This window comes from Pogona vitticeps, chromosome 5 (genome assembly GCF_051106095.1).
Source record: "Pogona vitticeps strain Pit_001003342236 chromosome 5, PviZW2.1, whole genome shotgun sequence".
NCBI classification, from domain to species: Eukaryota; Metazoa; Chordata; class Lepidosauria; order Squamata; family Agamidae; genus Pogona; species Pogona vitticeps.
In genome coordinates, this window is record NC_135787.1 from 186,713,303 (window position 1) to 186,738,075 (window position 24,773).

Sequence of the window (24,773 nt, forward strand, 5' to 3'; positions counted from 1 at the left end):
TAATACATGGCCATCCAACCTGTTTCAACAGCTCCAGTGTCAGAGAATCCACCAAACTACAGGACAGCCCACTGTCAAACAGCTCTCTCTGTTAAGAAATTCTTTCTAATGTTGAGTCGCAATCTCCTTTCCTGAAATTTAAATCCACTGAGTCAATGGGACTTATGGGAATGCGGGATTTAAGAAGCCCCATTCATTCAATGAGCCTCCTCTGTGTGGCACTATGAATTAGATTTAGCAGGGAGAATTTACTGTATTTTTCCATGTATAAAATGACACTTTCCTCAAAATAATTACAGGAAAAATTGAGGGTCATTTTATACATGGAAGTATGGCAAGAGGATTAAAGTGGTTTTTGCAACGAAAGTGGAGGGGAAAAGTGATTCCTGCTTTGCCCCTACACTTTTGTTGCAAAAAGCTGCTTTTCCCCTACACTTTTTGCAACTAAAGTCTAGGGCCAAAGCAGGAATCACTTTCCCCCTACACTTTCATTGCAAAAAGTGTAGGGGGAAAGCAGCTTTTTACAAAGGAAGTGTAGGGGAAAAGGACTTTCCTCGCAAGAAAGTGGAGGGGGAAAGCAGGAATCAAAGCGCTTTGATTCCTGCCTTCCTCCTCCACATTCTAGCAAGGAAAAAAATTTTGGGTTAGAAAAGTAGGGGGTGTCTTATACACAGAAAAATGCAGTAATAATGATGAGCCAAATATCCCCACCTGCAATCACGTATACTTGATTCTGACTAATTCCCCACTTTCTGTCTTCTATGTAGTTTCAGAAGTCTATAGGTTTCATGGTCTTGAAGTGACAGCTCCGAGAGTCACATAGATACAGTACACTAATTTATGACCACAAGCTTGAGCCTACAAGAGGTGAGCAAGGCTGTTGAGGACAGGATATTGGGAGATTGCTCATTTATAGGGTTGCTATAAGTTGGAGGCAATTTGGCATCACATAATAACAACAAACAAGAAATCTCTGTAGACACTATCTGTTGCATACCGAGTCACATAGAGTCTATGTTTTGGGGAGGGTTTGTGTGTGTGTATTTAATTTGGAGTTTAATGGTGAAGTAAGGCCAAGGCACACTCTTTATTGCCACCTAACTAATGACTGGAGTAGTGACCTTGACTTCACAAATGATCTATTACATTGCAGGCCTGCTAAAACAACCTTAAGCCTGATAGAGATGGTTCTGCAAATCAAGGTCCTGAAGTATCATCAAAAAGCATTTTGCTGTGTTCTTTTCCAGGACACCACACACAGAGAGACGTGTGTGTACATGCGTGTACACACACACACACACACATTTTCCTCACAGTTTATCTCCTCAAAAGCCAATCCACTTCCTTTACACAATGTGCATGGTCAAATTTTATTATGCTATGTGGATTTTTTTTTCACCTCAGAACGTCCCTCCTAAACCTCTGAAAAATATGGAATACCACAAAGACTGCCTGTCCCTTCTTAGAAGAATTAAAACCCCACACAGATGAGCTACAAAGCAAGTCCTGAACATTCTTGCAAAGTAATGAGGGCCAAATCGTATCAAGGTTGTGAGCTGCTGCAGGCAGCATCCAAGCCTAGAACCTCTAGCTCACAGTCCCTGGGGCCAGTAGCCTGTTGGGGAAGCAAACACAACAGACTCTTGACTGGACAAATGCAGAAGGTCCTGGACCCTTTGAATTTATACTACTCCTGGCCAATCCAGGGGCTTCATTCACACTGTGAACCAATCACAGAAGGCAATATGGCACCTTGCTATTCCCTTCCAAACTCAAAGAAGGCTCCAGAAGATTGGTCTAAGGTTGTTAGGCTTACATCTCAACCTCATGTTGCTAGCTCACATCTTGCACCCTTGATGTTCAAGTAGCCTCCGTCATTTTACTCACCTGCTGCCTTTACACCCCTCTTTCCTCCCATGAGCTCAATGTGGTGAATATAGCTCACCTCCCCATTTTGTCCTCAAAGCAACCCTGTGAGGAAGATGTAACGGAAAGTAAAGGGTTCAAATTCAGACAGGGAATGTACACTGCTCAGTAGGACCTGAACCCCATCCAGTCCAACACTCCAGTTACAACCTGGGGAGGAAGTGAGCAACTGTGGCCTTCTGGATGTTTATGAATTAAAACTCTCATAATTGCTCAGCAGTGGCTTTGCTGGCTAGGACTGTAAATCTGTGGTCACACCAGCAAAATATGCCCCTATTTTCTTGTGTCTTTTACCCCCTGAGCAGTTGCACGTTGCAGTCACAGGGTGTGCATTCTGACGTGTTTTTGAATTACCACATTCCCTAAATTTGATGTGGCATGACCAGCTACACTTCAGCACTGGAATTTTCCCCTCTGGTTTGTTTGTCTCTGGGGCCCTTTTTAAAAAGGAAAATAAGTTGTGGTTGGTGTGGGTTTTTCGGACTCCTTGGCCGTGTTCTGAAGCTTGTTCTTCCTAACGTTTTGCCAGTCTGTGGCCGGCATCTTCAGAGGATAGGAGTTAGAATTCTGTTTGTGCTCTGGTGCAGTTTGTTGGATAGTTGAGGATTTATAGCTGTGGGATCAGCTTTTGTCCTTTTCAGAAGATGGGTGATTGTGGTGATCAGCGTGTTTTTTTGTTGTGGGTGTATTGTTGGGATAAAAGGGAGAGATGATCTGTCACTGTGATTGATGGGTATCGTTCGCTGGTCTTTTGTGTGCAGTGATCACCGGAGCTTTTAGGTCCTTGCTTGCTAAATTTTAAAAATAAATAAAGGGACATGCAGGCAAATGACATCTCTGGCAGAAGCAACACAAGACTGCTTGCCAGAAAAATTATCGGTACAACTGTGAACAAAAGGAATTGTTGTGCAATGAATTTCACAACAAAAAAGGTAGAAGTCTTTTGGAAGGTGGGATTTGATGCAGGGATAGTATGGGAAGGGAACAAAAGAATCAATAATGGCCGTGCATTGTCTGAACCCTGCCCCCTAAAAGGGTTGAAATTAACGAGGAGTAACTTGAAAACATTTTGCTGGTATGACTAGAGCCCAAGCCAAAAACAGAGAGGGACATAAGTGTCTATCCTATTCTTATTATACCACAGTATCCATGCCTAACCAGTTGCCAGAAATATAGCCAAGCTAAAGAAATTATTCTCACAAACATATATAGCGACAGGGTGCACATTACAAATCAAGGAGTGGCTCTTTTCAGCCATGTTTCTATGTTAACTGTATATTATTATCATTTTTAAAAAAGGATGACAAACATGCAAACTAGGTTTTTACCTTTTTTATTCCTGAATAAAAAATAATGAAAGATTTCTTTTAATGCTTCACAATTCATTTCAACCACTAATAACTTATAATCCCAAAGACAAATCAGTAGAAATTTTTTTGAGATCCATATTGCACCAGGAGAACATTTTGAGCATGAAGGTTCGTCATTTTTAACCAAAAGGAATCCACAAAACAAAAAAAAGGATCATCTAGTCCAGCCGGCTGACAGAAAAGGGGTCTTATATTTCTGCACAGAACCCTAAAAAGCCATTCCACCATTCTGTTCACAAATCGTTCAAGGCAACTTATGGTCTGCTGTTCCGCTAGCAGATAATACAGCCCTGGGGTTAAGTACAAAGGACTCAAAAACGGTAAAATGCTGCCTCTTGCTTTCCTTTCCTCATTGCTCTTCCATTCCCCCAGCCACCCCACTTTACACCAAACAATGCAAAACATTGCATGGGAAGCAAAATGGATCAGCAAACCGGTCTGCACATAAGTCAAGGAATTTTCTTCCAGTGAAGAAAACTCAAAATGACGGTTTGAAAATATAACATTTTGCACTACTACTCCCAGAATCCTTTGGCCAGGATGGTTATGGCTGATACCATGAAAGAAGGAAAGTAGCAGAATAATGATGGTTGCTTACATACATTGCTAAGAGTTATTACTCTTAGCCCTAGTAAGGGGTAAGGACAGGACACCAATTAATTTATTGTAGTAGCAACAAGCATGAGTCCTTTGCATTTGAAGAGGCGGACTTCAATCTGCAAATTATGCCAAATAAAACTTGCTCATCTTAAGATGCCATCATCCTCTTTGTTGTCATTACTGAGCAGAGGGGTCAGTTCCCACAACACAAGGCAACTGCACTGCTTACAGGTATACCACCAGCAACTGTGGTACCTGCTGCAAACTGGGGATGTGGGGGGTGGACCCTCTAGAGCAGTAGTTCTCAACCTTCAATCCTCAGATGTTTTTGGGACTACAACTCCCAGAAATCCTAGGCAGCACAACTAGTGGCAAAGGCTTCTGGGGCTTTTTGTCCGGGAACACCTAGGGACCCAAGGTTGGGAACCCCTGCTCTAGATGTTGCTGGCCTGCAGTTGGCATCAGCCACAGCTGATGGTGAACGATGAGGGGGAGATGCTGTGGCCATACCTTCCCAATCCCTGCTTAAAGTATGAAGCAAGGGTGGTTGTTTCTTAATGCAACACCTATCAGATAGCCAACAAAATAGTTTCCCAGGCAAAAAAAATATATAAATGAATGTCTGTCATAGCTTGCAATGTTTACTATGCAAATACTTTGGTCACAGAGTGGGCTCAGAGCCAACTTCCCGTAATAACGTGGTTTCTAAACGCTTCGGGATCAGACAACCTGTGACATTCCAGATCTGTCTGTGAATGCAACATGCACCCCTTCTCTCCATCAGCTATTTTGGTGCATTCCAACAACCTCTACAGCCTCCATCTCACAACTTCTACACTAGCCTTATTCAAGTGTAACTCACCCAGGTCTCTACAACTCTAGGCACTCCCCTCCAAGCATGTTGGAAAGAAATGCATTGAGTAACCCCTGAGTAACCCAATCACCTCTTTGGTGTGTAGCCAAAAGGGAAAAGACAGTAGTGATCTACGAGCGGTCCCCCATCCTTGGGCCTCCAGATGTTCCTGGACTTCAACTCTCAGAAATTCTGGCCAGCAGAGATGGTGGTGAAGGGTTCTGGGAGTTGTAGTCCAAGAACATCTGGAGGTCCAGGGTTGGGGACCACTGATCTAACCTGTCACAAGTAAGCTTCATTATGTTCCCTGCAAGGTAGAGGCTAAAGGCAGTGCAGCTTAGGATCCATATATACAAGGGAACTGGCTTTTGGGGCATGAAGTATAAAGGTGGCTACTGGTGACGCCGAGGGTGCATGAACACAGTTCATTCCTACAAAGTCATGCACTGACCACTGTGTTTTGCTACAGCTGGGATCTTATGTGAAGAGCATTGGCATGTTAACTGTACTTTCCCAGGTCACAGCTTGTTGGCTTAAAAACCCACAACATAAAGTAGCTGGCAAACACCTCAAGAACCTCTGAAACTAGCAATCAGAAACCTTTGGGCTGCCACAGTTTAGGGACTACAGCCCCCATGATCCCTCACTACAACTCCCATAATTCCCGCTCACAGGGGCTGGAGCTAGCCCTGAAGTCCACTCTGGCTAGGGCTTCTGGGAGCCGAAGTCCAAAATGCCTTGGGGGCCAAATTACCTGTGTGAAGGTGAGGATCCCCTTCACAAACCACACACTTGTACAGCGCCTTTGCATAGAAAGTGGCATACAAATCCTCACCCTCTCCCACCCTTTGGAGACAGGAGGGGAGGAATTGTGGACTGTACCACAGATATGGAGTGTCTGCGAAGCAACCAACATGAATTTGACACAACTCCGGGAGGCAGTGGAGGATAGGAGGGCCTGGCGTGCTCTGGTCCATGGGGTCACGAAGAGTCGGACACGACTAAACGACAACGACCACAGATATGCACAGGTGCCACATCTGAACGCTTCCTTGAGATTTAAAGACAACTCCGTATTCCCACTCTGTTGACCAACAAAATGGGAGGTGGGGAATTCAACCTAGCCTTCCTCTAATCTTGAGGTTTAATGTTTTCCCCATCATGCAATTTAAATTCTGGCACTAATATGGAAACTCCATCGCAGTGATACACTCCATGAAACTACATCTGTCCAAAACAATCGCTCCACGATTCTGCTGATGAAACAAACAGGCTTGCAGTAAAAAGCCGAGGAGCTGGATGGACTAAAGATTAGCTTCAGAGCTGAAAATGAGGCTTAAAAATGACATTTTGGAAATGTCACTGTGTTGTTTTTACTGCCGATCCCAGTATACCCCAACCAGCATGGCCGGTCACAGTGCTACTGGTGGTCATTCTGGGAGCTGCTGGATTTACAATCACCAGCTACTTGACAATTTTAATTGAATCGGAAGGCAGGGAATGGGTACCCTGCCAGCTTTACCCAGACTACAACTCCCATCATCCTGATCACATGGGCCAGAGCTAGCCCTGGAATCCAGCAACATCCGCAGCATCACAGGTTCCTCAACCTTTTTTTAATGGGGATTGCAAGCAAAGCATTTGCTTTAGCAACGAACGAAGGCCCCTCGCCTTCCCTTTGGTATCAAAATCCAGAGCCATGGGGAGGATTCAATCTCTTTTAACTTGGAAGATTCTCCCTCCTTGAGATGTCAGGAGGCAAAGCGTGCAGTATTTGTAACTGAGAGTCGAGGAAGCTCCTTTCTCCAGGGAAATTTGCATGACAGCACTGGGTATGGATGGAATCCTGTAACTGCACCACCACCACCACCTCGATCGACTAAAGAGATCAGCATTAAAGCTGCAGAATTCCTAGTAGGATCCACGGAAAGTCAGCTTGAGCTGGTGGGCATACAACAAGATTTAAAACAAACAATTTGGCTTTAGTGCCTGAAAATGCATGCTATTTTTTTAAAAAAAGAAGACAATGCCCTTCAGCTTCCTCAAATGTCAAAAGCCAAGCTGTGAGTAAACGACAAAGAAACCCCGCGGAATGAATCAGATGATTTCCTGCCCAGCCTTTGGGGCTTTAACACCGGAGCTGCTTTCCAGATGAATTCACCTTTTCCATTAGGAGGAAAATGTGCTCGGCAAACTCCCGGACTGCGCCACGGCCGCCGTTACATCTGCAGATGTAGCTCGTGGCTTTCTGGGCAGCCGGGCAGCCGTCAGCGGGGACGGCGCTCATGCCGGCTTTCTTCAGGCACTCCACGTCAGATTCTTCATTTCCTGCCAAGAGAAAGGGAGAGACATCACTCCACATTAGATCAGAGGAGGAAAAACACCAGTAGAGGACCAGAAGCTCAAGCACAAGTTTAAGGCATAAATACAGAGGTAGTCCTATAGAGGAGGTGCAGGATCTGTTCTCAATCATCCCAGAGTGCAGGACACTTAAAAAATGGACTCAAGCTACAGGAAACCAGATTTAGGCGAAATGTCAGGGGAAAAAATTCTTAACTGTTAGAGCAGTACGACAAAGGAAACCCATGACCTGGGGAGGTGGTGAGAGCTCCAACACTGGAGGCATTTTCAAAGGAAAAATGGACAACCATCCTCAGATCTACTTTGAATTGTATTCCTGCACTGAGCAGAAGGTTGGACTCAATGGCTTTATAGGTCCCTTCCAACTTCATTATTCTGTGATTCCATGATTTCCAGCCCAAAGGGTCTTCAGAGGTTGCGAAAGCCACTCTTAAGCAAACAGTGGACACTTCTTTTGTTTTTACAAGCAACACCTTGTTGAAGAAGGGACTCACATGCCCCAAAGACGGTGATTCCTCTGTTTAGGGGGAGAGGGCTGAAAGAGAAAATAAAAATGACCAAAACGAAAAGGGAGAGAGAGGGAAAAAGAAATGAAAACTCAGCTTCAAGGACTCAAAAAGTCCCTTCTGGACACAGATGGCTTGTGAACTGTGTGATTTATAACCCCCAAACTGCTGTGTGACCTTTTCGAGTCACAGACAGCGCTCACAGAATTAGACAAGAACACTTCAAATGGATCCAGTCCCAATAAATGGAGCTTATATACTTATTAACTTACAAAGACTGGAATCCCGTTGCTTAATGCAGGGGGTTGGACTGGAAGACCTCCCATTAAACATAACAAAAATAAAAAATAAAAAAGGAACTCTCCTTTTTTATTATTTTTTGTAATATTACATGTTTGTAAGCCACCTAGAGTGGTCGCAACGACCAGATAGGCAGAATATAAATAAATAAATAAATAAATAAATAAATAAATAAATAAATAAATAAATAAATAACCAAACCCTACAACGAATCTATGATTCTATATGATTCTATGATTCTCTCCATGAGCCCAAATATGTCTCCCAAAATTTTCCTTATCTCTATTTTTTTACACACACACACACACACACAAGGTTGTATACACACGCCCACACGCACACATTTGCGGGTGAGGATTGCAAGGTCCAGATTTCTGAGATCACCCACCCCTGCTTGCGGGGTGTACGATTCTCCTCTAGGACAAAATCTGCCCCCCACATCTTGTTTGAATAAAATATTTATTAAAGAGGAAAAGAAGAGTTTTAGACAAGTTAGGGATAGTTCTTGAAGGGTCTTTAAGTGAGAAAAACCAGCCTTTGGACTCCGAGATTTCCCACGCCTGTTGAACTGACCTGTGTGATCAGCATGATCGACTCAATAAAAAACACAGTTCAAGTTTTTAAGAGAAGGAAAACGGGGTGCCTAACCCAAGTACGCCACTTCCTTCCAGGACAATCCCATTTCCTTCCTCCACTTCTCCACCATCTGCAGCTTGTCCGTCACGCCAGCCTCCACGGTGCAGCCCAGTTTCATGGCAGAGAGAGTCTTCAAGGAGCAGTCCCGCTCAGAGATCAGTCGCACCTGGGCAAAACCAGACACCATGAGGACGGAACAGCGGGAACCAGGGGGAGACAAAGTTACTGCACCGAGCAACTGGGTTAGAGAATCTGCCTTGTGTTGATGGATAGATGGATGGACTGAGTGAGTGATTTAATCCGTTGGCTATTAAACGTCTACCCCACCCAACTAGTGGAGAGCCACACGACTCTGGCTACATGAAATTAACCACAAGTATGGAAACTAAATTAAAAACAATAATCGTAAGAGAAAAATACAACCTCACAAAAACCCCATCATCTACACTGAAGATGGCCAGTGTTGGGCTTTTTCTTGTCATAGAGAAGCAGACCCTCAATAAAGCCTAGGAAAGCATGAATGATATTTGGTGGTTCATCAACCCCAAATATAACCATCACAATGGAGAGCCAACACTAAGTGAACTCATGCGGGAAAGGACAAAAATCCCAGGGTGGGAAAAGGGACTTCGGAAACTAAACCAGGGAAACCTAGAATCAAATCTGTGTTTGTCCAAGAGACTTAACCAGGTGACAAGGCTATTTTGAGGATCTGGATGGGAAATCAGATCCTTTTCACCTTCTTGGTCCAAGAGCAGAGTACACAGGTTAGATGGTAGGCCAGTGAATTTTTATAATTCCAAGGTCCACTTTGTGTTGCTTATATACTACCCTAAAGCACTTAAAGGCCTCTCTGTGTACACAGTGCCCTGCACCCCAAGCAAGCTACACGCTGCTGACCTCAGAAGGATGGAAGGCTGAGTCAACCTTGAGCCATGTACTTGTGGCCACCGGGATCGAGCTCAGGTCATGAACAGAGTCTTAACTGCAGTACTACGTGGTGGCGCTGCGGGTTAAACCGCAGAAGCCTCCGTGCTGCAAGGTCAGAAGACCTGCAGTCGTAAGATCGAATCCACGTGATGGAGTGAGCTCCCATCGCTTATCCCAGCTCCTGCCAACCTAGCAGTTCAAAAGCACGTAAAAATGTGAGTCGATAAATAGGAACCACCATGGTGGGAAGGTCACAGCGTTCCGTGTCTAGTAGCGCTGGCCACGTGACCACAGAAGACTGTCTTCAGACAAACGCTGGCTCTATGGGTTGGAAACGGAGATGAGCAGTGCCCCCAAGAGTCAGACACGACTGGACAAATTGTCAAGGGGAACCTTTACCTTTACTTCACCACAAGGCTCAGTGTCTCCCCCTCTAAATTCGTAACCTTGTTTAGTCCTAAAGTCATCCGACATCAAGCGTAAAAGTTGAAATTTCTCTCTGCAACCTACAGATCTAAAAACATGCTTTTCTCAAAAAGGAAAGTGAAGTTTTCATGACAACTTGACTTTGCAAATGTATGCAAACTGGCAATTTGTTGGGTTTTTTTTTAATGTACCTCAACACCTCTTTTTCGAAGCAAAGAAATTCCAACAGCATCTCTGACATCATATGAAACAATTTCTTTCGCATCTTCTGAAACGTAGATATGACCAGTGGTGAGGCCACCATCAATGGTACAAACCAGCAGTTTTACCTCTTTCAGGGTCTCTTTACCAAAGTAGCCATACCTGGAAATATGAGTGCAATAATCAGAGAGGGCATTGAAATGCTATGCTCAGGGATGTGACTAACAACAACAACAAACTTAGAATTGCAGAGCTGGAATGGACCTCTGGACCATCAAGTCCCACCTCTGTCAAAGGACCACCGTGGGGAATTGAACGCCCAACCTCTGTCTCCACAGCCAGATTCCTAAAACAATGAGGTCTCCAGCAGCTCAATAATCTTAGAACTGCAGAGCCGGAAAGCACCCTATGGATCACGGAGTCTCCCTCTAGTTCCTCTCTATTCAGTACCGGTTAAGGTCTTATCTAAAGTATTTATTTATTTATTTATTTATTTATTTATTTATTTATTTATTTATTTATTTATTTATTTATTTATTTATTTATTTAACTTATCTGCCACCCACACTACCCAAAGGTCTCTGGGCGGCTTACAGCATTTAAAATACAATAAAAAGGCAAAATAAAAGGGCAAAATAATTAAAATGCAATTAAAATATCTATTCTATTGAGTCCAGTTCTGGGCACCACACTTTAAGAAGGATGCCAACAAACTGGAGCAAGTTCAGAGGAGGGAGACAAGGATGAGCAGAAGACAGGAAACCAAGACTGAAAGAACTGGGCATACTTAGCCTTAAGAAAGGAAGACTGAGAGGGAGATAGGACGGTATTTTTCAAATACTTGAAAGATAGTCATACAGAAGGGAGGGCCCAGGATCTGTTCTTGATCATCCCAGAGTACAGGGCATGTAATAATGGGCTCAAGCTGCAGGAAGCCAGATGAATATCAGGGGAAAAAAGTCTTAACTGTTACAATCATATTATTATATTATATTATTTATTTATTTAATTTATACCCCGCCTATCTGCTCGGTGAGGACCACTCTAGGCGGCTAAATCAATGATTCCAGGAGGTGGTGAGTGCTCCAACGTTGGAGGCATCCAAGAAAAAAGCTGGACAAACCCTCTGTCAGCTCTACTTTGATTTGAATTCGTGCCTCGAGCAGGGTTTTGGACTCACTGGCCTTAGAGGCCCCTTCCAACTCCATCGTTCTGAGTCCAGCCCCCGTCAAGGAGGAACAGGGGGGAAATTTAACTCCCAAAGCTCTGGCTCCACAGGCAGAGACCTTCCCAAAATTTATTTTTTCCGTGGGAAACTTTCTAGAAACACCTCTAAAAGAAAAAGTTTCATATAAAAAACAACCGTGAGGTGAGACTTTTACTTTAGAACATTAGCCTGGGAGGTATTTGAGCTGTCAGGAAGGTGTTTATTCTGCTGTCAGGGAAGTCACCCGACCGAACACACCTCCAAGGTTATACCAGTGTAGAACTGTGAGTTGTCAGATGCATAGGAGGACTTTCATAAACAGTTATAAAAAGCATCATAAATGAATTAAACTACTTTCAAGTAGGCATTCTTTACAGGATGTACCTAAGTAGAAATATTCCTTTGGCATCTGGCCCGTCTGCACCAACCTGACAGATACGCCTTAGCGGGAAGGGCTGTCCTTGGCCTGTTTTCTCAAAGGATAGCCTGCCTGCGTTAATTGTTTTATGGGGTCTTGTTTATAATTTAAAGAAAATGCAGGCCTGCCTACGTGCCTTTACACTTTGCTGAAAAGGGCTGTTACCTGTAGTACCTGGGTTTTAGCTACAGTGCAAGGCTTATGGGGAAATGTCTTTGGCTATATTTAATGGGATGTGGTGGTGCTGCGGGTTAAACCGCAGAAGCCTCTATGCTGCAAGGTCAGAAGACCTGCCGTCATAAGATCAAATCCATGCGACGGAGGGAGCACCTGTCACTTGTCCCAGCTCCTGCCAACCTAGCAGTTTGAAAGCATGCAAAATGTGAGTAGATAAATAGGTGGGAAGGTCACGGCATTCCGTGTCTAGTCATGCTGGGCACGTGACCACGGAAGAGTGTCTTCAGACAAAACACTAGCTCTATGGGTTGGAAATGGAGATGAGCACCGCCCCTTAGAGTCAGACATGACTGGACAAATTGTCAAGGGGAACCTTTACCTTTACCTAAATAGGTACCACCTCGGTGGGAAGGTCACGGCATTCCATGTCTAGTCGCTCTGGCCACGTGACCATGGAAACTGTCTTCGGACAAACACTGGCTCTATGGCTTGGAGATGGGGATGAGCACCACGCCCTAGAGTCGGACACGACTGGACTAAATGTCAAGGGGAACCTTTACCTTATATTTAAGGCATGAATACATTTGTGAGGATCTAATATCCGCAATGACACATGAGTCACCATTGGAAGGGATCTCCTCACTAATACGATATTAGGCAAATCACAGGCAAGTTGGAAGTTTCAAAGTTGTAATGAATGCTTTTATTTTATTTTATTTTTAACCTACCTTTCTCCTTAAAAAGGATCCAAGGTGGTTCTTTCCATTTCTAGGGATATATGTATATATCTCTACAAAGTAGATGTGATATACGTATACCTTTTATTGATTTGTAAACTAGGGCAGGGCTAGTGAACAAAACCGAACACTCAATCACCAAACGACAATCACGTTAGGAATTCAGCTTCTGGCTGGCTGTGCAGATCATGTATAAAAAAATTAAATGTATCTGAATATTAAAACTGCATTTCAAGTGTTCCCCATTTCGTTTCATTTTTAAATTCAACTTTTCTTAAGCCGCCCTTTGCAGTGACATGCGGTCAAGGCACTCCTCCCTTCCAGCAGCCCTAATAGGGTTTTCAAGGTATTTGAAATGATCGACGAGTAGGTTTCCTAATGCTGCCGTCACCACACCAACAAGCTGCCATAGGCTACTTGAAATTTGAACCCAGGTCTCCTATCCCAACCTGACCCTTCGATCCCAGGGATTTCCAAACTGTGCACCATGGTGCCGTGGGGCACCACCAAACCCAGTCAGGGGTCCTGCGGGAAAGGGAGGGAACGTAGAGCTATGAAGGCTATAGAGAAGCTGCTCATCGCTCTCAAACTGGAGCCAGAAGTGGAATCACTGTGCCTGCCTGCCTCTCCTCTCCCGATCTTGATGGTCTCCGGTGGAGGGGCTTGCCACGTGGCCTCATGAGTTTCCCGTGTCAGGACCTGGAAGGCCCTTGGGGATATTCAAGAGGAGGAGATGGGTTGGTCGGGGTGTGTCAGAATCCTGCCTCTGACAAAAAGACGCCTGATGGCCCCTCCAAGCAAGGGGAGCTGCATCCAGTGGCTGGTAAATCAAGCAAGCCACGAGTCCAAAGAGTTTGGGAACCATTGCTCTATTGACTACACCGTACAGGCTTTCTCAGGCACCCTGGGGTTATGGCTCAAGGATGGAGTATAAAGCAAACCAATCAATAAAGAAAGCCGGCATTAAGTTTCCATCTGTCTACCACCAATACTGGGTCTGACTTGGGAGAGGCGGCCAGAATCCACAGGAACGCAAAATGTGCAGGCAAATCACTGTTCAGTGGCTACCGTTTCCTATTTGCCCAACACACAGGAGGGGAATCCCATCTCCACCCCCTTCCGCCATTGCTTTCTGCCCACAATAGCCAGTGAACCCGGAGGAGGCTCGGCTTGAGTTCATGAACGCTGTTTTTCCAGGGGTTTTTCGCTCACACATAGAATCTCCCCCTTGGCTACAAAAAGCTTCTTCTAAGACCTGTTGCTTATGGTGTGAGGAAAGTGAGGACACAATAAGGTGCGGCAAGCCGCTCGCCTGTGTGATTACTAAACACAATACCTGAAACTTCAAGAGGGATTAAGAAAGGGGGGAAGACAGGCGAGAAAGGGTGGAAGACAGGGTGGAGAGAGATATATATTGTTGTTGTGGATTTCTGCCCCAGTCCTCCTCAGAGGCTTTAAAATACAGCCAGTGTATTTATTCAAAGAGAAGCAACAACAGACACACACACACATATACACACATATATTTGTATATACGTATGTACGTATGTATGTGGGGAGAGAGAGAGAGAGAGAGAGAGAGAGATCCTTCCCTTTGAATAAATTGGACACTGGCTCTATTTTAAAGCCTCTGAGGAGGACTGGGGCAGAAATCCACAACAACATCTCACTTCACACAAAATCCATGCAAGACCCATGGAAACCAGTAGGGCTTAAGTTCGTTCGTTCGTTCGTTCGTTCGTTCGTTCGTTCATTCGTTCCATCCATCCATCCATCCATGCATCATGATGATGATGATGATGATGATGGTGATGCTTTAAAGTGCAACTGTCATATGTTTTTGTTGGGGGGGGCGGAAGTCACCTTCTCTCCACATACTAGTTTTCTATCTGCTGAGAGACCGATTCGCGAGACGAATATCCAACGGCAGAGACCTCCCCTGTTCTACTGCTTGTAGTTGGGGCAGTTCAGGAGGAAAAATGCACCACTCCTTTCTGTAAGCGGACACTGAGGATGCGTAAAGGTAAGGCAGGGAGACAGCTCAATCATGAATGGAGAGAAGCCATTTTGGTTTTTTTTACCTCAGGACTCTTTGCTCAGCAATAGGCCAATCAATGTCAACATCTATGTCCACGCTATGCTCAGCCCGCATTTCGTAATAAGCCATCTTCCCACCCTATAGAAAATTAAGAACAAGCATTAGTTCATTTCACTGAAACGAAGAGCAGGAGAGCAGCGCATTGCACCAACTAGAACTGGTCCCAATAATACAATAATGCTGGGAATCCTGGATGGCAGTTAAGAAATGAGGGAGAATAAACATGAGATGGATTGAGTTAATAATGGAAGCCACGGTATTTAGTTTGCAAGACTAAGTGTGTGAAATAACATGATGTTTTGGAAGTCAGGAGTTTGACAGATGGCTATAAGTCAGATATGACTTGAGACCACTCAGCAACCAGATTCACTGCAAGAGAACAAGTCATCCAGCAAGTTTCACAGTGAAGTGGGAAATATGGACTTGGGTCTTCCACCAGAGCTTTGAAAAGCTGCCTTTTTTTACTACATCTCCCAGAATCCCCAAGGCAATACCACTAGCATGGGGGGGGGCACCACTCAAGGGCAGCTTGAATTTGTAAGCAGCAAGGAACACACTCTGAGAATTCTTGCTTGTTGTCACCAGCTAGAGCTTGTTATTAGTTCTGTTTTGGGGACCATAGCTCCCAGAAGTCACTGTGCTACCTGGCGGATTCTGGGATTTGTAGTCCCCCCCCAAATGGAAACTTTCCAAGCTCTGCTTTCCACACAAAATGGACTAAGATCTGGAATAATATGCTAGCCATATTATTATGAACTCTACTTTTAAAAATATATTAACAGGGCATAAAAATCTGTGAAGGGTCTGCACTGGGTGGGTGAGAATGAGTTCTACTACCCTTGTACAGTGGTGCCCCGCATAGCGATGGTAATCCGTTCCAGGATTAACGTCGCTATCCGGAAACATCGCTAAACGGAACGTAAAACCCCATAGGAACGCATTAAATAGAGTTTAATGCGTTCCTATGGGGGGGAAAACTCACCAGTAAGCGAAGATTCCCCATCCGGCCGCCATTTTCGCTGCCTCGGTAAGCGAGGGCAGGGCGCGAAAACACTGCGGGTGGCTATTTTCTGCACCCGGCAGCCATTTTGGAATTGCCGATCAGCTGTTTTCTAAACATTGCAATGCGAAGATCGGTAAGCGAAACACTTACCAATCGCAATGCAGTGATTTGCCACCTAAAACATCACAATGCTATTGCATTAGCGATCGCAAAAAACGCATCACTATGCGGATTCGTCGTTAAACGGTGCGCTCATTAAGCGAGGCACCACTGTACTTTCTTCCTGCTTGAAACAGCATAAATTGTTACCCAAAGATGTAAATTCAACAAATGGTACAGTCAGGGAGAAATGCCAGTTTTGGAGGAGGATTCCAAGCAGGAAAAGGTGTGGGGAGAAAATCCAAACATTCCCCCCCCCCAAAAAAACCACCCACCCACGATCTTCTGGATTGCATAGGGCCACAGAAGGATCCAGGATTAACTGACTGGCCCCACATGAATTAATCTCCTAGAGAAATCTCCCGCTCCAGTCAAGCAGAGAAAATGGGATTGCTCCCAGCTCCATAGCCACACCAACCTGCAAATACCCCTTTTCAATCAAGGCCCTTTTGGCAAAATAAAATGACCCGTTTTCATACAGCTCCCCATCCCAGTCCTGCCGCCGGGGGCGTTTGGCAGGATTCAGGTTCTGAGGGACAGTCACTTCACACACTGAAAAGAGAGAGACAGAAAGGGAGGAGGGAAAGACACAGAAACAATGTTAATACGGTCTAGTGAAAGGTTCGGTCATTTCAGAAAGACAGAGTCACAGAGGGGGGCTGTAGTGGACCTGAGTTCAAATTCCTGCTCAGTATGGAAACTTACAGGGAAAGGAGAGGTGGCACTCATAAAATCACGCCTTAGATAGCTTGTGAACCTTGAAACCTGTGTCACTTTAAAGTCGGATGCAAACAACACATAATGACACATAATAGATAGTTTAAGGTCAGCTGGCTGGATAGCTCAGTGAGCTGCAGAATGTGGCTGCAGAGCCAGAGGCTGCGAGTTCAGTTCCTCACCACTGACTAAGGATTTGATTTTATTTTATTTGGGACTAAATTCCCCGACTTCCACAACCAGCAGGACCACAAGCCATTCTGGCTGGGTTTATCTGGCATTTGTAGTTGAGGGGGAAAGGTAACAACAGTGGTGCCTCACATTACGACGTTAATTTGTTCCAGCGAAATCGCTGTAAAACGAAAACGTCGTAATGCGATTTTAAAAAGCCCACAGAAACGCATTAAAACCCGATTGAAACTCACCGTCCAGCGAAGATCCTCCATAGATCCTCCATAGCGCTGCCATTTTCGCTGCCTGTGCAGCGAGGAATCCGCGCCAGAAAAGAGCAGGTGGCCATGTTGTTTACCCGGCGGCCATTTTGAAACCGCCGATCAGCTGGCCGAAAATCATTGCTTTGCGATGATCAGTTCCTGAAACAGGGAACCGATCATCGCGAACCGAAATTCCCCCACAGGGAACATCATTTTAGCGATCGCAAAAACATCGACGTCTAGCGATTGCGTCGTCAAATGGAGCGCCCGTTAAGTGAAGCACCACAGTATTCCAGGCTCTTGCATAGGATTCAGGCATACCATCTCTAGCAGAGAGCCACCCAACCATCTCAAATATCTCTAAGGGAAGAAAACCCAATACTCTTAGATGCTTCTGCTCAGCTATCAACCACTCAACTAACTAGACCAAGGCTCTGAACTGCATTCGTAGCCTAGGCAAGCTGCAATGTCAGCCAGAAACACCGGCACCCCCTTACCTCCTTTTTTGATTTCACTCCATCTAAACTGATGCCTCCTCACAACAGAGAAGACCGAGTCGAAGCCATCCTCTCGGATCACTTTGGCTACTCTGATCAGATCAGTAGGGTGCAAGCAAGGGGAGGTTGCTTGAATGTTTCCTATGATATCAACCTCTGAGGAAGGGACAACGAGAAGAAGAAAAATATTAGACAAATCATTGATAGTTCAGCTAAAGGCTGTAACAGTAGTTGAGTCATTACTCAAATCATCTATAACCCTGCTCACCATTCACATCCAGAGGATTAAATGTTTAAAAATTGAGGGCAAATTTGTTAGAAAAGGTGCACAAAGCATCAACATCACTAAGGAACTTTACATTTCTGTAGCAACCTCATGGCTGAAGTTGATGTGAAATTCCACTAAACTTGTAAAAGAGATGTGGAGCACTCTTACCCCACTCTCCAGATTCCAGCATGTTTATCATCATCATGATTATTCACTGCATTTATTTCTTTAATGTATATACTGTCCGTCCAGTGAAAAGCCACTGCCCTGGGCAGATTATGACAGATCATTATCATTATCATCATTTTATTTTATTTTCCAGGCTAGTAACTCTCATAGGGAAGGTAACCATCTATGCATTCAGATTCAGAATGTCAACCTGAAATCAAATAGAAACAGATTGACCAAATATGTGTATATTTAAACGTTAAAACTCCGGTATGCAATGAGCTTTGAAATACAGGGAAGCGTGCTGCCATCTCAGCCTGCAACATGGTTTCAGAACCATGATTTAAAAACTTTTCTGTATTTGATAGCAGGCTTTCACCTTTTCCTTTATCACCTATTGCTTTTTTTCCCTTACTTTCTAAGTCCACATTCAGATTTAACATTCACCCTGAGAAATGAGCACAGCAAGGAAAAGGTAAGATTTTAAGGATGACAGATCTCCAAACCGCTATGATCCCGCTGGCAGCACCAAAATCCAGAGTCCAGGGCAGTGGGAAGGAAACTAGCAATCCTAATCCGCTAAGAGGAAAAGTTGCTAGTGCCACAGTCAGAATTCTGTTTTATATTTTCCAAGCTGAGTCTTCCCTGTATTTTAAGGATCGTTGTTGCATTAGTTGCCAAAGTGCTTAAAGCATTTTTTTTCAGCAACAGAAAGGTAGATCCATAAATACATTAACATATCCAGAATGAGTAACGTCTGCCACCGCACCGTCGTGATACTGAAGAAACTCCACAATGGCGTCAAGAGAGGTCGAGGAATCTTTAGATACTTCTGAGCTTCTGCGGTGAACTTGGGCCCCAAAATGCTTGGCCACTTTCTCAATTTCATCATGATCCGTGGAAACCCAGATGCTGTTGGTAGACAAAACCAAACCAAACAAAAACACAGGCTTACATCACTGCCCAGACAATTGAGAGAGATCAGGGCTATTTCTTGCCAGCCACCCAAGGATAGCTGCTGCTGAACGACAGCTTGTGCAACGCAACGTTTTTAAGTGTGTTGGTAATGTTCTTATTTCATTTCATTCCTGTCATCTATACACCACCCCAATAGCGCACAGCACTATCTATGCTGGGCGGTGTACATAGAAAAACAGCAGTAACGGAATCCTGCAAAATAAGAACCACCAACCACCACAGCAAAACAAACCAACACTAAAACCTGACGATGCCAGAAATCAGAGCAGCCATGCAGGGGTGAATAACTTCAAAGGACGCTGCCTTTGAAAGCCTCTCGAAAGAGATGTACTTCCAGCAGCCTCTTGAAACTGGGGAGGGAGGAAGCCAGGCGTAACTCCACTGGGAGGTGATTCCGGAGAGACGGTGTAACCACCAAGAAGGCCCGACCTCATGTTGAAGATTCTCTGCCCTCCTTCAGTGTAGCTGGGGGACCATAGCCTGGGAGGATCTGGAGGTGCAGGAAGATGACCCTGAGAAGAGATGCTTCAACAGGTAACATGGTCTCAAACCATGGAGGTTTTTGTAAGTACCGTATTTTTCCATGTATAAGACGCCCCCACTTTTCTAACCCAAAATTAAGAAATCTAAGTGGGGCTTAGCAAATGTAGCTTTAAAAGGATCAAAGTATTGCAGGATGGCTTTGATCCCTGCTTTCTCCCTTTGTGCTAAGCCCCACGTAGCTTAGCAAAAGGAAGGAGAAAGGGATCAAAGCAATTCCACGACTGCACAATCATTTTGATCCCTTTCTCCCTTATACAGCCACAGGATTGCTTTGATCCTTCCCCACTCCTTTTGCTAAGCCCCATGGGACTTAGCAAACAGAGGGAAAAGCAGGGATCAAAGCGATCCTGGAGCACTTTGATCCCTGCTTTCTTTTTGCTAAGGCTTAGCAAGTGGAGGGGAAAGCAGGGATCAAAGCCCTGCAGGATCACTTTGATCCCTGCTTTCCCCTCCACTTTTTTTCTCCTCAGCTTACTTCTGTCTCAATTTTTAGTCTAAAGTTTTTAGACAAAAGTATAGTCTTATACATGGAAAAATATGGTAAACTTTGAATTTGACCCAGGATGCAACCAGTAATCAGCACAGGATCTGATCAAATCTTCTCACACCTGTCTGGCAGCTGTATTCCGGAGTCAACCAACTGCAATCTCTAGGTCAACCTCAAGGGAAGCCCCACACAGAGAACATTACAGTAGCCAATCCTGGAGATCACCAAGAGATGAACCAACGTTGTGAGGGCTCCCTTATCTAGTAAAGCTGGCCACGACTGTTCTAGTCAGCAGAGGACTCACTAAGGAGCCACAATTAATTTGATATAAATCAAATTAATTAACTGATTAATTAATTAATTTGAGGTATATCTCACTCCCATTATTGCTAAGGCACTACTCTGAGGGAGGGGTTACAACAAATGTAATACAAAAAAAGGTTAAAAATATTAAAAGCAGTTTATAAATAACTCTTAAAAACAGATGGCACATATCAATCATATAAAAACCGGAGGGGATGGAAGGGAGAAACAAAAGGTGATTGGTAGATCAGTCTATCAACTGGAGCAAAAAAAATTATATGAGACCCTGTCTTATTTTCGGGGAAACACGGCATTGTTATTTTACCATTGCTAATTTATGACAGAGGTTCTCACATTTTTTACAGCACAAGCTTGGACTAGGGACCTACAGATGAAAGACACTATCATCACAATGTTTAACACCTACTGACTTCCTTACCAATCAACCATGATCTCTGTATTCTTAATATCTGTACTTTGATGCCATGTATAAATATTTGGCAGGAACAGGAACTGGCAAGCCACTCCAGTATCTTTGCCAAGAAAACTCCATGGAGAGCAACAAAATGCTAAAAGATATGACGCCAGAAGATTAGCACCCCAGGTCGGAAGGCATCCAACATGCTACTGAGGAAGAGCTGGAGCCATAAGAACAAGCAGCTCCAGAGCTAATGAAGTGGTTGGGCCAAAGCCAAAAGGACGCTCAGCTGCGGATGTGCCTGGAAGTGAAAGGAAAGTCTGATGCTGCAAAGAAAAATACTGCATAGGAACCTGGAATGTAAGAACTATGAACCTTGGGAAGCTGGATGTGGTCAAACAGGAGATGGCAAGAATAAACATCGACATCCTGGGCGTCAGTGAATCAAAATGGACAGGAATGGGCGAATTCAATTCAGACTACAGTGGTGCCTCACACAACGATGTTAATTGGTTCCAAAAAAATCAACGTTGTATGAAACATTGTTCTGTGAAACACCATTTCCCATAGGAATGAATTGAAAACCAGTTAATCCATTCCAATTGGAACAGATTGCCGTCTTTAAGTGAAAAAACCCATAGGAAACATCGTTGAGTGAAACAATGTTTCCTCCATTGGAATGTATTGAAGCCGACTCAATACATTTCAATGGCTTTGCGAAGTCCTTTTTCGCTCCTGTAAAAGTGCCTTACAGTGTTTGGAACAGGTTTTAAATGCTTGCAATCGTTAGCCCACCTCCTGAACCCTATGCAAACTTAATTTGATGTTGTTCTGAGTCGTCCTTAATTTTTAGTGATTTTTTGAATTTTCTCTCATTGGAATGTATTGAACTTTCCGTCCAATGCATTCCAATGAGAGAAAATTCAAAAAATCACCAAAAATTAAGGACGACTCAGAACAAAACCAAATTAAGTTTGCACATGTTTCACAAGGTGCACTATGGAATCCAAGCATTTAAAACAGGTTTCAAACATTTTAAGACACTTTTAAATGAGCAAAAAGGGACATTGTTAAGTGAAATTCCCCCATAGAGAACATCTTTAAACGATGGGGGAAATTCCTCAAAAAAACCCATCGCTGTGTGAATTCATCGTTGTATGAAGCAATCGTTGTGCGAGGCACCACTGTATTATCATATCTACTATTGTGAGCAAGAAGACCGTAGAAAGAATGGAGTTGAAAAAACTAAGATCATGGCCACGGGTCCCATCGCCTCCTGGCAAATAGAAGGGGAAGATATGGAGGGAATGACAGATTTTACTTTCTTGGGCTCCATGATCACTGCAGATGGTGACAGCAGCCATGAAATCAAAAAGATGCCTTCTTGGGAGGAAAGTGATGACAAACCTCGACAGCATCTTGAAAAGCAGAGACAGCACCTTACCAACAAAGATCCGCATAGAAGGCTGACCGCTGAAGAATTGATGCTTTTGAATTGTGGTGCTGGAGGAGACTCTTGAGAGTCCCCTGGACTGCAAGGAGAACATTTTGGAGGAAATCAACCCTGAGTGCCCACTGGAAGGACAGATCCTGAAGCTGAGGCTCCAATATTTTGGCCATCTCATGAGAAGAGAAGACTCCTTGGAAAAGACCCTGATGTTGGGGAAGTGTGAAGGCAAGAGGAGAAGGGGACGACAGAGGACGAGATGGTTGGAGAGTGTCATCGAAGCAACCAACATGAATTTGACCCAACTCTGGGAGGCAGTGGAAGACAGGAGGTCCTGGCGTGCTCTGGTCCATGGGGTCACGAAGAGTTGGACGCGACTTAACAACTAAACACCAAAAATAAATATGTGCCATGTATTACCTCCTGCACTTATCTTTGACGAAGTGGGCTTGTCTACAAAAGCTCACATTAAAAAATATAAAAGTTATTCTTGAAGGTGCCACGTTTTCTTTTTGTCTTTTTACTTTTTTTCCTTTCACCTATAATGCTTGCAGATTAACACAGCTAAACCATGTGATTTTAATCCAAACTGTAGCACTTTTTCTAAAAAACCATAAACTACCCTGCAAAGTTCAGGCATTTCCTCTGCAGTGACCAGCCTGGTGAAAACTCATGCAAAGTCAAAAGCTAGTTTAGATTCGTGTATGACCATCCAGACGTTAACGGACTGGACCTCCCTGACATCCCCTCCCTATAAGCTAGGCCGACTGGGACTCATGGGAGTTGTAATCCGAGTACTGGAGGGCAGTATTTTACCCTTCCTTAGAAGAAAGACTCAGAGCCTTAAAACACAGGCACACCTATACGCCCCGGAAGTTCAGACTGCAAACAAAAGAACGATTCCCCCTTTGAAAAAAGGGGCGGGGTCGGGAGACCGAGACTCGCGCATGCGCACACCTCTGGAAGACGCCAGAATCCACGGCTGCCCTCAGCACCCAGCCAATGAGCGGGACCCCAGCCAGGAGCTTAATGTTCTTCAGCGGGATTCCTTTGCTGCCCCCGCGGGCCAGAATCAGCGCCGCCATGTGGGGAGGCGTCCGCTCGGCGTCTCCCGAGAGCCCGCAAGAGGCCCTCGGAGAAGCGCCAGCAGCAGGTCCGGCGGCAGCCATTGTCCTCTGAGAGAAAAATTCCCGCCCTGCCACGTCTAGGCCTGACGCCGTCACGCGGCGGCGGCGGCGGCCGAACTGACGTACTCGCAAAGCATGCTGGGAGGTGTAGTTTTTTTAAGGGCCGAATGGAGGGCGCCTCCCTTGCAAGGCTTCCTGGGATTGGTAGTTCGTGGGCGGAGAGGGCGACGTCGCGCTTGTTAGGGGTTGATGGGTAGTGTAGTTTTTTTTGTTTTGGTCTTAGGAAAGGGAAGTGGAAGAATTCTTCAGGGATTGTGGGAACTGCAGTGGGGAGGGGAAATGGGGTGTAAAAGGAGAAGCAAGGAAAAAATGAGAGGAAGGAAAGGGAAAGGAAGGGATAGCGCGGCCCTTTCTTCATTTAGTATCTGTTGGTTCTAAATGAAGATTTTAATATAATGCAGATATAAAGAATCTTTATTAGTACCAAGCAAAATGTGTCACAAGTGTGCAAGCTTCTGAGTTCTGCAGAACTCTTTGTCGGGGGTGCGGGGGACAAGAGATGGAGGAAAAGATGGTGCAGATATCACAACTATCATTTATTTGGTTTTCCTGGACTGGAGCTTGTTATATTCAGAAGCAGGTCCCTTTTTTATCCTTGGTTGACACATCCTAGACAGACAGACACACACACACACACACACACAAAGTGCATAAACAAACATAAAAGTAAGGCCACCGTTTTACATTTATCTTTCTTCTGAGGAGTACGGCTTTTATTTGTCGGATCTGAATGCTCAATCTGGCTCCAGAAGGCTGTCAAGAATATAAACAAGACTATACTTTGGAACTCCTTCCCACTGGAGACCAGGCTGGCCCCATCTTTGCTGTCCTTTCACAAGCAGGGGAAATCCTTTCTCTTCAGGCAGGCTTGAATATGAAGTGGACTCGATCTATGTAAACTCACATTAAAATATTGTCCTTAGTCTTTACGGTGGGACAAGGCTTTTGGCTTTTAAAAATTTCCCCCCTTTGGATTTGTCTAACGTGTTTATTAAAGACATTTATGCGTCTACATTTCTAGCAACGGGAGAGCCAGCGTGGTGTACTGAATAAATTGTCAGACAAGGAGATCTGGGTTCAAACCCCAGCAAAGCTATGCAAACTCACTATGGGGTTACAATGGGAAACCACTCCTTCAACACCTGAAAACCCTGTCAGTTTCAGCATGGGTTGGAAATCACTTGACAGGGACTTAATACAAGGCTGCAGGAGGAGTCAATGGGGAGTGAAGCATCAGGCTGGGAGCCGCTTGTCCTGAAGGAGACAGACAGCACATGGTTAATTTCTTGGGGCTCACTGCAATGCTGTTAAATTTTTATTCCATTTTATTCACCACCCAACCCTCACGCTGGTTCTAGAAATAACAAGGATGGCTTCTCCTGCAGTGATGATTTGTTCCAGCAGAGAGCAGCCATGTT

The 24,773-nt window shown here is 44.6% G+C and overlaps 1 protein-coding gene across 1 annotated transcript; it reads right to left on the reverse strand.

Moving 5' to 3' along the window:
* Positions 1-6,730: 6,730 nt before the first annotated feature.
* On the reverse strand, positions 6,731-23,388 carry CMAS (cytidine monophosphate N-acetylneuraminic acid synthetase). Its single transcript, XM_020815222.3, has 8 exons — positions 23,126-23,388; positions 18,762-18,904; positions 17,557-17,712; positions 16,327-16,460; positions 14,730-14,824; positions 10,100-10,271; positions 8,565-8,718; positions 6,731-7,077 (listed from the first exon to the last, which is right to left on the reverse strand). The coding sequence occupies exons 1-8, from the start codon at positions 23,335-23,337 to the stop codon at positions 6,878-6,880; spliced, it is 1,266 nt and encodes a 421-aa protein (XP_020670881.3). The 5' UTR covers positions 23,338-23,388; the 3' UTR covers positions 6,731-6,877.
* Between the last annotated feature and the right edge of the window lie 1,385 nt (positions 23,389-24,773).